Genomic DNA, 14,421 nt, shown 5'->3' on the forward strand with positions numbered 1-14,421 from the left:
TGAGCAGAATTCAATTAACAGGACATCACCTTTCATTCATGATAAATGAAACATTGATTGGATCACCTGGCCGCTGCCTCCTCGGGCACACAGATTCACGATTGGTTCATGTTTTGATTATGTCCGTACTACTCTTCTTCTGATTGGTGCGTATTAGTATTGTTTCTCCTGAAATCCAAGCTTTATTTAATATGCAGGCAGAGACCCCGCCCCCGTGTCAGTCAAAAATACTCGCGTTGTGACCACGCCCATAGATTCTGGCTGCCTCGCGCTGGCTGCACCCTTCCGAAAGCCAGGTAGAACAAAAAACTGGTCGTTTGGGTCAACTTCCGGTTGTGACTATAACAATAAAATGTATATAAGCGACTAAACGCACTTAGGAAAAAGGTAGGAAAGATTTTGTTCATTGAGTCGGCTATTGAATTATATTTTCTTCGAATTTGATTTGATTATTTTTTTCCCCCCTAAAAAATGGATTACCATTGATTACATAACCGATGTCATTATAATTTAGTACCAGATTATATTGTTATTTGAAACTTCTTCTGAAATGATTAAGAAATTCTGGATCCATACATTATTATTACTAGTCACATTACTATTACCTGTACCATTATGCATATTAGCTTTACTTCCACCCTGAAGCCCTTTTTGCTTTCTTCGCTTTGCAGGTTTCCATGAATCGTTGTGGTACCTGGACCGTGGTCGTGACTCCTGCTGTGACCCGGCTGACACCCACTGCTACTTCCATTATTATTATTAGTCACATTACTATTACTATTCCCTATATCATTATTTCAATTCTACTATTGTCATTGCTGCTGTTATAAGTAGTCTTCATTTTTTCCTTCGTTACTCTGCTTACTACTCTTATTATATGAATAATTTATGTCATATACATTGAATGTGTTGTATCTCTGTTATGTTGTTCATTCTGTACACATGACATCTATTGCATTCTGTCCATCCTGGGAGAAGGATACCTCCTCTGTTGTTCTCCCATAAGGTTTCTTCCTTTTTTTCTGTTAAAGGTTTTTTTTAGGGGAGTTTTTCCTGTGCCGATGTGAGGGAAGGACAGAGGATGTCGCATGTGCACAGATTGTAAAGCCCTCTGAGGCAAATTTGTAATTTGTGATTCTGGGCTATACAAAATAAACTGAATTGAATTGAATAAAGTGTTTCAGATGCTTAAAATTCCCTACTTAAAAGGTCAACAAAAGGCAAACACTAAACCAACCAAAATGTTTTGCACATCACAGTCTTAAGAATCAGTCCCCTCTTCTTCACTGCATGTTGTATCATTACATCTTGACAAGTCTCAAATCTGCTCTTGTAAACCAGATTTTAGATACTAGGTTACAATATATTAAATTCAGTTGTAGTCAGTTGTTCATCTGTTCTCCCTAAAAGAGGGCGATCTACAGAGCTGTGTAATCAATGTTCTGGAATAGTGCGATCAAAACTGTGACGTTCTTCAAAAGTTTTGGCGCTTTTATTTTGAAGGACAGACACAGTGTTCCCGTAAATGTGCCAGCTTGACGTAACTTCCTGAAAGATTGACAGCTTGAACCGCTCTCCCTCTCTAGTAGAAACGCTAGCTTCCGTTGTACGTGTGTGTGTGTGTGTGAGAGAGACGCAATCACAACTCACAACGCCAACAGATTTTTTTTCTTGGATTTCATTTTGTACTTTTGAAGAAGTTTTTTTTTTTTTTTAAAGTAGTGCACTGAGTTTTGGGAGTTTCCAGCAATTCTTCGGGGTTATGAAAGCGGAGCGGACGCCTGGAACAAAGTAAAAGAGGTGGTAAGAGCTGACCGTTTGATGGCTGCTGGGGATGGAGCCCAGCTGCCTGCCACAGTAGCGGCCAGCCGGAGCGTGGAGAAGGCGCTCGAGGAGGCTGCCGCGAGCGGGGCTCTTAACTTGTCGAACCGAAAGCTGAAGGAGTTTCCCCGGAGCGCGAGGAACCACGACTTGTCCGACATTACGCACGCAGGTTGGTTGGCTATTTTCACTCCCCCCCCCCACCACCACCATTACCACCTTAACTTACAAAGCAGCACGAGCGAGCTAGCTGTTATTACGGGAACCGCCTTTTGTTTTATCACCACCTGCTAGTAGGCACATCCTTCCGCATCCCCCGACACGTTTCACAAGACTCCGCAGTTTAGTTTGGTCCCAACGACTGTCACAACTGTATACCTCGTAAATTATAAATCAAGACGGGTTTTTTTTTTTTTTTCAAATCATCGGGACCTCCCTCTTATTTCGACACGTGGGTACCCTCCTATCAAACTGTTCTTAAATCAAGAACATTTAAAAAAAAAAAAGGTGGCCAATAACCAAACTGCAGTGTGTGCTTCAGAGTTCTCTATCTTAAAAAGTCAAAAGTCCCTGCTTGGTTTGTGTCGGCTTATTTTATGGGATGTTTACGGCTCTCTTTAAAGCAAATCCACATGAAGTTACAGCTTCTTAAAAACAAAGCTTGACGTGTTTTCTTGAAGTAGATTACAAGTAAAAAAAAAAAAAAAAAAAGCAAACAAATCTTCATAGACGCGAGTTCCTCTTCCTCAACACATCCTCTACATTCTCCAATAGTCGGTCCCCGGTTGCCTTGGAGCCGTTTTTACTAAACTGTGGAGCTTTGGTCACTGTCTGGTGCTGAACTCCGTTTGACTGTTTTGGCCTGAACAGTGGGTTTTGTTAGCTTTTTAGTATTTTTTTTGTTTTGAGGTGTGAAGCCCATAGTGTAAAAACATGGCAACCTTTTTTTAGTGAGCAGCTTCCTGGACTCTCTGAATGTGTGTCACTCACTTCATCTCTGTGAGCACGCTGTTAGAAAAAGCCACTGACAACAAGGACAGAGAGTACAAACTTGACAGTGAAGATGGTGTGGATGATACTGTGGATAAGAGGGAACTACTTTGGCCCCTCGCCCTTGTTGAAAAGAGGATTACCCCCATCCAGGTTGCTGAAATCAATCTGGCTACGCAGGGCTTTAAAGCAGCACCCCCTATTCCTCTGCTACTGCTTTCTGTGCTTTGGTAATTATGACCATCTGCTCATAACAACCCGGGTCCAGGCCCTGTGGGATGAGAGGGCCTTGAACACACAAACACACACACACGAACAGGCACCTGCCACCGGAGCAGCCCAACCCTAATGACTATGGAGGTTATGAATGCATCCCATAGCTCCGGTAATGCCACTTCATTAGGATGTGTTTATACAAGCACAGGTTCAGTGATAAACCAGTAACTCAGCTGTACAGTTTATTTATCATGTGTATTCACTCAGCATGTGAAGGTAGTTGTTTTTTGTCATCTGTGGCTCCGGAGGTGCTTTTGTCTTTGAAAATAACCCTGATGATGTCATAGTGATGTCATTAGGGGAACTGGGAAACCTGAGTTAGAAACTGGGGACATGGACTTTGAAGACCTGGTAATTAAATCTTGCAAGTGGGGTGTAATAATGGTCTTGGTTTGCATTATGGGAAGTGTAGGTTTCAGAACTTTTGACCCATTAGAGTCGGGTCGATTTCCGGTTTTGCTGCTCCAGTCCGGTGTACAAGCTTAGCGGATTTGATTTTATGCAAACCAGCTGATCTGGCATTTGTCATCATGGCAAATTAAAAAGTAGCCTTCATCAGCAGCGTTACCATGCTAAATCCAACATGTATTGTTACATAAATAAAAAAAGCAATATGACAATATAATTAACGTAATATGTTTGTTTATAAAACGGACCAACGGGGGCACCAGTGTCTGATAGGTTGTGCATAATTAACTGCCGAGCAAAGGCCGGCAACATGACCGAATAGGTTTTAGTTAACTCTTATCATTTCTTTTGATTTGTTTTTATTTTGAACTGAAAAATGATTAATTGACTATTAAAATAATGATAATAATCATGTCAAGTCAAAATATCCTAATAGGAAGGTCTTTAACAAGAATCAGTTAGTGTTGGCACAGGCTTTTCAATGGACATTGTATTCTGAAGTAGACTTAGAATTTTGATGTTAATTAAAGACTGGAAAAGTAATAAATTCCAGAGGGATGTCAAGAAATATCAAAAAATGTCCAAATGGAACGGGTTCATCTTCTCAATCAGCGCAGCTTTAACCTCTAAATTGAATGAGCCGGCTGCTGACATTCACACCGCCTCATTGTGACTCATCCGTTATTCATTCTGCTCTAATTCTAGGGCCGTGCTCTTCTTTAGGCCCAATTGTAGGCATTTAGTCTTGAATACATGTTTTTGCAGCACCCAGGCTGTCTTTGTGGTAATGTCTACAGTGTGAGTAATGAGGGGCTCGTAGTTTCACTGAGATACCTGCTAGTTCTGCCAGACAGACATTATATCAGCTGGGAGATACAGGAAGTGTGTGTGTGTGTGTGTGTGTGTGTGTGTGTGTGTGTGTGTGTGTGTGTGTGTGTGTGTGTGTGTGTGTGTGTGTGTGTGTGTGTGTGTGTGTGTGTGTGTGTGTGTGTGTGTGTGTGTGTGTGTGTGTGTGACGGTCCTCGCTGATTCACCAAACTGTCATGGTGGTGACTGTGAATCTTAACTTATCCTCATGTTAAGCGAGAGGAATTGAGACGAATCTGATGCGTTATTAGCTCATCGTGAGCTCTTCAGAAGCATAAATAATGTTTCTGATGATAATGATTCCCTGTTTTGAAATCTGGATTCAGTTTAATATTTAGTAATGACATATTTGCTTCTTGGCGTTTGCCGTGATCTGTTCTTCTCCTGCTTCCACACAGCTCAGCAGCGAGTGTTGCTAGTCAGAGAGAGGGCAAGAGCCCGAAGGGAACAAAGAGCATTACAGGAAATCAAGCTTATAACTAATACGCTGTTTGTAGTTGGCCTAAAATACCAAACAGGATAAACGCTGTTAAAATAAGGACAGGTGACAATTTGCGATTACATTAGTTTTTCTCGAAACAATGGATGTGAGGTCCGTCGTAGATGAGGTCCTCAATGCATAGTCATTTTTGAAGCTTTGTGTTTTACATTTGTGGAATCTGTAGTAAGGGTAAGGCTGAGAGATAATGCTTTTCCCTCAAAACCAAATAGCCCTGCTGGTACTTGGATTTGCTCTGCTTCTGCTCACACTGTATGCTTGAATGCAGACATATTGTTGCTTGAATAGATTTCCTGAGCTTCAGCTTTAACCCTTCTCCTCACACTCTTCTGTGAGCTCAGGAAACATCTGCTCTCAGATTTCTCTTTCAACCCTGTCAAAATTCTCCAACCAATTGAATGAAAGGTGTGGTGTTGACCAATGAAATGATCCCTGCCACGGTGCGGGTACGTTCGCTTTACTAGACCTGAGGGGCGGTTACACTTCACCTGGTTTATCCACTTCTGCCCTCCAAGGCTTTAATATATTGCTTTCTTTAACGTTTTTGGAATAAAAGGACTGTTAATATACTTTTCCAGCATGCAGGGCAAACATATTTATTTTACTATAATAGCTAAAACAGCCTCAGGTAGCGCCTGATATGCTAGTGAGCATCTGTTTATGCTGGTGGGGAATAACCAGTCAATGCAACAACCAGCAGCTTTATGTGGTTTATGAAAGCAGCAACATGTTACTACAATATTCAACAGGAATAGCACTGATAATCAATAACGTTATACTCCACGGCACCCAGACCTTCCCTCACAAAAACAGCTTAGCACAGAGCTAAAGCTTACTGTACATCAAGCTACAGTTAGCTGGGACTGACAATAGAGAACTTTCAACACAAGTATGTTCAGTTTAATTTTTTGGAAGAGAACAGAAATGTAGATAGCTTAACTTGGGCAGACCACGGATGTATTTAGAAGAAGGGCAGTTCTAGTTAGTAGAAAACGAATGCAGCTGTGAACGAGCATGAGCTGATGCTGTTGATCGACGGCATCCTTGACAGCGTATGGCAAAATAAAACCGTTTGGTCTAATAAAAGTAGCAGGTGTAGTTATAATAATAATAATAATAATAATAATAAAACATTTTTTTATTTGTATAGCACTTTAAAAGGTACTCAAAGGCACTTTACTTGGTAAAGACCGAAACAATAAATGAAATAATAATGTAAACAAAGCAAAGAGATGACATTATATCAGAAATAAAAAAAACAACAACAAGAAAAACATACATAACTAGCATCACAGGTTGAAAGCAGATTTAAATAGATGAGTTTTAAGTGCAGTTTTGAAAGTGGCGAGTGACGGGGAATATCTAAGGTGCTAGGGGAGAGAGTTCCACAGGGAGGGGGCAGCAATGGAGAAAGCCCTGTCCCCCCCCAGGTTCGATGCTTGGACCGATTAGGGGGGTTGAGGATGATGTGGGTGGATCTGAGGTTGCGGGTTGGAGTGTGAGGTCAGAAAGGGCTTTGTATGTAATGAAGTTTCAGAATCGTTGCGGCCTATATTTTTAAATTCTGTTTTATCATCTTATTCATTTCTTGGTTAAATGAATAATCGTTCTCCTAATGCCTTTGATTTTAAAATGTCATTGTTGTTTGGACCTCACAGGCCCAGTGCTCTGTGTCCATTCTACTCATGTGGCACAAGGAGACACCCTCTTTCATTTTCACCCAGGAAACCAGTGGTGTCATTGATAATCCAGATCAGCTGTACAGTTTCAAAATGTCTGAAATGATATGTATACAAATTAATAATTGATACTCTTTCAAATGTAATCCAGAGTTGTACACATAGTGTACAGAGTGGGCTAGTCTCATGTTAGTCTATAACAGTTGAATAGATAGAATGCACACAGATCACTTCCATATTTGCATATAGTTACCATTTGGCAATAAATTAATTGACACAAGAAGTGTTTCACATCTAAACTTGTTTTAATGATGAAAAAGATATCTTAACCAGTTTTGAAGGAATCTTTCGTCAATTTCATCAATCTTGAAACAACTTTGGGAGCCCTCAGATCATGTCCATGGAAACGGGAAGTGTAAAAAAGGATGTTCTGCTCATGTGATCAGTTCTTTTCATATCATAGTAGAAGACCCCCTTCTCACCTCTAAACAGCAAAACATGTTTTTTATATTACTACCTTATGGTGAAATGGAGATAAAGGAAATGTTGCCAAAAGCACCACCATGAAATAAAGGCTTATTAATGTCCAGTACTGTAGCTGACTCCTGTTTACCCTGCTTCTCAGGTGTTTAGTGCTGGACGGGTGGCAAACAGGCAGCCTGTCTGAGCTTGTTGACTGAAAACTGGTTGTCTATGGAGAGGGTTGATGATAATAGCTGGAGAACTAGAACACCGGGCAACACTGTGTTGAGCTGCAGTCTGTTACAGAAATGTACTCATTGCAATTTTAATTCAATAAGTTATTAATCTGAGAGCAGCCACAACAATCAAAGTCAATTACTAAGAAGTTCACCCAACGTTCACTCCAGACGCCCACAATTTCATCAAACAGTTAATAATTAGGACAAACACATAAACAAATCAGAAATGAATTTTTCTTCATGTATTATTATTATTATTATTATTATTATTATTATTATTATTATTATTATAATAGACCTCTGTTGGACTGCTTTTTTTTTTTTTCACTAGGCATTTGCACAAGTAAAGATGCAGCTTATTCTGCAGGATATTACAGACAGACATGAATATGCTGGTTGAACTGGGATAAGACGGGGCTGTGGAGGCCCAGCAGTGTTTATGATAACATCAGCCCCCCTTCTTCCCCACTGGAGCAGCTTCCCTCAGGAAGGTCAAAGGTTCACACACACACACACACACACACACACACACACACACACACACACACACACACACACACACACACACACACACACACACACACACACACACACACAAAGAAGGAGACTTGGCTCGCCTCCCCCAGAGTGTTTCCCGGTAGCTCAGAGCGGCTGAGGGGAACAAAGCCCAGCTATTGTATGTGGTGTGCACCTTGTGGACTCACCAGAATACAATCAGCTCACCCTTCGGCCCTGTGCTTCAAATAATAAGGTCTACCAAGTATGGGTTTTTGCAAAGATGTTTGTGTAACTGGATTGAAGCTGTCGAATGAACCCCAAAATTCTGGATCTTTAAATATCATCACTTTTACTCCAAAAATGTTGTATTTTGTCCAGTGGGGCTAATAAGTGTGCAAAATGACATAAATATATATAATATATGCCATGAATGAATTGTGTACGACAGACCCACAAAACTGACAATGAGAGATGAATCAATACCTCCGACAACCATTCAGTGTCTTCATACAGTAAAGCCGGTTTTCTGTAGCGTGCAGAGTTCTTATAAGACAGTCTGTTGGAAAGCTTTGTCATAAAGAAGACACGTTCCATGTGATGTTCGTGAGCGTCCACATCATTGGACAACGGACAACTTAAGGCAGCCGTGTGACTGTGAGAGTTGTACAGTGCATTGACAATATAACACCAGGCCTAGTAAAATACCGTCTGGGTATCTTTGAATGACGGACTTTGGCTGATATGAGGCATTCATGTTGGTTTGGTTTCCAGGCACTTTTGGGATATCGATCAATTAAGTCTGATGTATCAGAGCTTTCAGAATAATCCCCGGTTTCCCAGTTATGATTAGAACTTAGACATTAATGTGAACTTAATTTACAAGTTGGTAATTACTGTGAATCTGATACGTCATCAAAGAGGCAGGAGCCCTGTTTGCATAGGCCTGGTTTTAGCTGGGGATCATATTTGATTTGTAATTGATGCATAGGTGGTCTGTGTTTTCATCAGCTGTGTATTAGTCTAAATAAATCTGGTTTCATGATTGAATAATGTGCAGATCATTTTTTCTTATTTTTATTAAAAACTCAGAAAATAGTGAAAAACGCTTAACCCAGCTGTTCAACAGCAGAATGGGGGAGAGGATGTGTTCTAGGATTTTAAGGACTTTCTGAAACAATCTGAAAGCAAGACAATATTTGTCATGCCCACTTTAGCAGTTGTTGGTAAGGTGTGTGGAAATTGAATGTAGCTGGGATTTGTTAGCAGAATGGGGGGGGAGAGGATGTGTTCTAGGATTTTAGGGACTTTCTCAATTTCTTTAGCAGTTTTTAAGGTGTGTGGAAATTGAATGTTTTTATACTTCACATAGCTGCTACTGTCATTTTCCTTATCTTAAGCCCAGTCCATATCTGGTTCTTTGTTTATTAGCTCTGCTGTAAAAAACCCAAAATAACTTAAAAATGAAGCAGCTAGCAGCCTTAGTTAATGACCGGTCAACAAGCAGCAGAGAGGAATGCAGGCGGAGACGCTTCAAATTAAAAAGCAATATAGGAAGGATCCCCATTATTGTCCAGTCCTTCCTGCCACACTGTGTCTCCTCTCCATGGATTGAAATAGTTTTTCTAATTTTAATTCAGGCCTAGAAAAAAAATAACGTCTCAATACTCAATATTAAAGCGCTCATTAAAGATTGGGATGGGCACATCCCTCTTAGTAATAAACTACATATTGTGCTCTTACTTTATTAAAGAAGGACGGTTGGGACCAACAACGGCTCCTGTGTGTTCAGTTTGGTTCGTTCAGCTCGCAGAAGCAATGGAAATTGTTATTGCACGGGCACGAAGTTAATAAATTGACCTCCAGTCTCGTATGACCTCTGGGGATATGAGAGACAAGAGCTTGTTGTTGAGAGCAGGAGGGGAGCTGGATGGCACACACACACACACACACACACACACACACACACACACACACACACACACACACACACACACACACACACACACACACACACACACACACACACACACACACCACAACTGAGAAGGCCAGCAGCTGACTGAGAGAAATAATGTATGAGTTAAAGACATGCGTGTGTGTAAGGGATATTTCCATACCATGTTCCTGTAAGATGGCTGAGGGTTACAGACCTGATGTCGGTCTCTCATCAAACATCCAACCAGTCTCATTTTCCACATTGCGTTATTTCACAGATTGAATTTAAAGGCTTAATTATTTTTCATCATTCTAAAAGAAACATTTACTTTAAAATTTTAGTGATATACTTCATTGTCCAAGAAAGTCACTTTAGCTCTTTGGTTTGTGTTGTTTAGGTTGAGCAGGTTTGAGGCCACGACGGCCCTGTTACCGTCATTCAGACTGCTGAAAAACACTAAAACCCTAAATTATGTCCTGCTGATTTTCAGTCACAAATCCATAGAGAAAGTCAAGCTGTAGCTGATGACTGATCCAGCTGAGTCTCCGTGGGACTCCAATACAGGCATGGTTTAAATGGTGTCTCTGAAAAAACGCTACATTGGATTCAAGTTGTGAACAAGTCTCATAGCAAAAGAGTCCCGGCTCCAACTCTGTATGTTGTGGCTGAGACAGCTTTGACCGCTCCTAGAACAGCTAACCAAGAGATAGGGCCGCCATCTTAGAACGTCATTAGCGGAGCACCTGCATTGAGTGGATGCTAGCAGACAGCTAGTAAATGCTTTTTCCGCCTTAATCCCTCTTTGTGACTTTTTAAGGTTTGGTTTTTGTGATTGTGCTTATTGAGATCCACATTTGATGCCGTGTTGAGACTAAATTAGCCTTAAGACCATTGTGAATCTGTCCTGAGCTCCTCATTGGGGCCTCTGGTGCTTTGCAACAGGGACGGTAGACTTTATCTGTTCTTGGCCGGTTGCTGCAGTGGCCTGGGCGTTTGTGTAAACTTTATCATGTGCTGTTTTTTGGGACATTTCAGCCATGCTAGCATCCTGGTACTTTGGCGGGGCAATCTTGGTCGGTCAGTCAGTCCACTTTGTTTGCCCGGACTGAAATATCTGCGCATTTTTGGATGGATTGCTGTGAAATTTGCTCCAGATATCCAGAACCTCCACATTGTGTATCCTGATTACCGGGGATCTCCTCACTGTTCCTCTTGCACTACCATGAGGTTCACATGTGTGGTCTTGAAGGGTTTAGTGCTAATTAGCATCCAAGTTAGCTGCTTGTCTTTAATGTAATTTAACAATCAAGGCTAGTTGGTGTGTTTTCTAAAGTGAAGTGTGATGAAATATAAAGAGCGACACAGTAAATAATAGGGCTGTAAAGTCCTAGTCGACTGGTCGACTTATTGGTCGATACGTTCTGGGTCGACCAAAATTCTGATTGGTCGATTTTTTTGCCGTGTTAATTTCATAAAGTTGTCATCAGGAGGAAAGTACCAAGTGCTAATGGGGGTGTTTTCAGAGCCCTGTTTCACAGAAAACAGCCTGTCTTCAGAGAACACCCCCCTTGTTTTCACTATTTTGGATTAGCCCAACCCACTAGAGACAGGTAGATTGAAGAAGGTCCATGTTATTCAACGTCCGGTGGTTTAATTGCTGAATATTTATTTTTATTTTGAGCGTTTCATTTAAGTTTCATTTGAGTCCTCCTCCTCTACCATCCATGTCAAAGACATCGGCAGTGTGGCAGAATTTTTCCAAAATAGATGGCGGGAAAAAAGTCGAATGTAAAATTTGCAAACAACAGTTTGCATATCACAACTCGACTACAAACATGGCGTATCATCTAAAAACGGTAATATTTCAATATTATAGCCTATTAATATCATATTAAACATATTTCAATATTTTAGTCTAATAATCGTTTATTCGTTTTATAACTGCAGGCGGGATCCCTCCGATACACCCAGACCACGCTGGATGTTAAGCCTCCTCTATCATCCAAACGCAAACATGATATCACAGAAGGAAGTGTCAATTTTATTGCTCAGGATATGAGGCCCATTGGTGTCGTGGAAGGCCAAGGTTTTAAGAACCTGTTAAAAGTTTTGGAACCTGGATATTCAGTGCCAGCGCGCCAGACAATCATGCCTTTGCTTTATTTTTGGTACATGATCTGGGATGCTTAATAAAGATCATTTTCCCTGAATTGCCTTTTGTGTTTAATTGCCTTCTTGTGCTGATATCAGTATATATTTTCGGTAATCATGGGCTATTATATTGCGCAGATGCACGTGATGCCCCCCCATTAGTCGATTTTTAGTCGAAATTTCAGGGTTTCAGTCGACCAAGAATTTCTTTGGTTGATTACAGCCCTAGTAAATAACCCACCCTTTAAAGAAATGACCTGGATTTCAGTCTGTTGCTGAAAAGCTCTCTGGTTAAGCTGCTAAAAACTATAAAGCTACACTGTTCTGTCCGTTAATGGAGGGGTTGAACAAGCCCTGGTTTTGTGCATGATCACACTTGTGTGCAATCTGAGCTCGACATATCGCCGTTGCCTTCTCTCGCTTGTTTACATCTGCTCCGTGTCATTAAAAGCAACTGCGTGTGTGCGTGTGTGTGTGTGTGTGTGTGTGTGTGTGTGTGTGTGTTATTTCCTCTGTGCTGCGGATGTGGGCTGCCTTTTCACTCAGCCTTCACTTCTGCTTTGCCTGTCTTGTTCTCTGAGTACTTTCTGTTGCCCCACACTTTCTGTCAGCCAACATGGTTCTATCAAATTCTGTCCAGGTGTTAACTTTTAGATGTTACAGAAAATACAACGCTTGATGGATCTATTTCCTCTAAAAAGATATTCATGGGGAAACTGTAAGGAATCCTTTATGAACTGACTAATACTGGGCAAGCTGTTAGTGTCAGCTAATGAGAGCCATGGCTTTGATAATAGAGTGAATCTCCTGTCTTCATTAACGGGGACCAGGAGTCACTTATTCATTCAAATAAACGAGGCTGCAGTGTGCTTTATTTTACAGTATGTTGAGTTTCATGTCTTAGTGGTGCTCTCTCTGTCTTAAAGCTCGCTCTCTCTCAGAGCACAGCAGCTGGTGGGGAGGGGGAATCCCTCCTCAGTCCCATGGGAGGTAACCAGAGAGAGGGCAGAGACAGGCTGTAGGACAACACTACCAGTCTGCTAGCAAACATGCACGGTGCCATACATAGCCTGGTCTGGAGTCTGGATGTGTGTATGTGTGTGGAGGAGCGAGCGAGCGAGCATGGGCCCCGAAACTGCTCCACGGTTGCCATAGCAGTTGTTTCTTGCGAGCCATGACGTCTGGATGTGAGCAGCATTCGGGTGTGAAGGTCTTCCTGCACAACCAGTCAACAGCCAGCTGAGGGCTTTATAACAGCAACAGCAAAAGGCTGGGGCAACGGGATTAGATTATCGTTCAACACTATTGGTTGGTCATGACAATGGTCCTCACACATCTCTGATCACAGAACATAATCAATTAGCCAATGCTTTTTGCCAGTGAATTTTGCACGCTAGTCTTCCTGCTTTCTCTGTGCTTCACCTTATTGTCATAGTGCATAAAAAACACTCTACGTGCATTGGCACTGGAAAAGGAGAATGTGAACAAAGTGCACCACAAATCACTCCAGTCGTGAAAACTCACCATCTAACAGAATACGCCAGTCAGGGCAGTTACAAGGCACAAGGAAAACTATTGTTTCAGTTTGTGTAAAATGACGCTTATTGCCGATACATAATGTCCTCTTGTGGGTGTTGCATCATATGCAGATCCAGTCGATAGAGATTTATATACAGCTATATATCCTCAGCTGTTTTATGGGACCATGATTTTTGTATATCCTTGTCATTCAATATCGCCCAACCCTAGAAATGTTAATGATGTCTTAGCATTTTAAGTTTTTGGTGTACTGATGGAAACTTGCTCAAGTTGCATCATATCTGACCCTTGAGAGCGAGATTGCATTCGCAGGCTGACTTTTAAATAGGGAAGTCACTTTTTTCTAGCCTTTTATTGTTCCTAATTTTTGACTGCATTAAGTTTTCAAGCTGTGTTTTCCAACTGGCCTGGCCTGGCCTTGGGAGTATTCACAGCAAAACTCATAAATAGGCCTGCTAACAAATGCTTTGCTGAAAAGAAAAAGGAATCAACATCCAGAATTCATAGAAACAAAGTTATATTTGTAGACTCTCCATGTTGTGATACAAGCTAGCTTCATCTCTATCTGCTACTAGCAGAGGAACCACTTCGACATGTGGGGCCAGGACCACATGACCTACAAAACTGGTCCACATCGATAAATTGGGAACTTTTGGTACCATTAAAGCAGCATGTTGCAGCATGGCTAATCAGCTGTCTTCTTTAGCTTTTAACACTCGAAACACCAGCCGGACAAAATAGTGCATTAACTGGGACTACTTTCAGCAGCGGATCAATCCACATTTGGTGCTCCAGTGAGTATGTCTGCCAACCGAGCACACTCTTGTTTTAAACGTTGACAGTTCATAGACACACAAGAAGATAGAGAGGCTGCGGGACAGCTGACCCACACCGAAGGTCCCGGATGGGTCTGAAACCAGGACATGTTTGCATGAAAGGGTCTCGCGTTCTTTATTTCCATTGTCTGGTGTAGCTATTGTGTGCTCAGCAGGCAGCCATTAGTTAATGGGCTTCAGTCCCATTCCTCCCGGCTCTGTGTTTGTCCCGCAACGCAAT

The 14,421-nt window shown here is 41.5% G+C and overlaps 1 protein-coding gene across 1 annotated transcript in view; it reads left to right on the forward strand.

The window, feature by feature from the left end:
* The first annotated feature begins 1,598 nt into the window (after positions 1-1,598).
* Positions 1,599-14,421, forward strand: part of lrch4 (leucine-rich repeats and calponin homology (CH) domain containing 4) — a 44,571-nt gene continuing 31,748 nt past the window's right edge. Inside the window, exon 1 of the mRNA XM_054600925.1 lies at positions 1,599-1,993. Coding sequence (XP_054456900.1) covers positions 1,822-1,993 — 172 coding nt within the window. The 5' untranslated portion in view covers positions 1,599-1,821. The remainder of the gene's footprint in view (positions 1,994-14,421) is intronic.

The sequence above is a fragment of the Anoplopoma fimbria genome, chromosome 7 (assembly GCF_027596085.1).
Source record: "Anoplopoma fimbria isolate UVic2021 breed Golden Eagle Sablefish chromosome 7, Afim_UVic_2022, whole genome shotgun sequence".
Classification (NCBI taxonomy): domain Eukaryota; kingdom Metazoa; phylum Chordata; class Actinopteri; order Perciformes; family Anoplopomatidae; genus Anoplopoma; species Anoplopoma fimbria.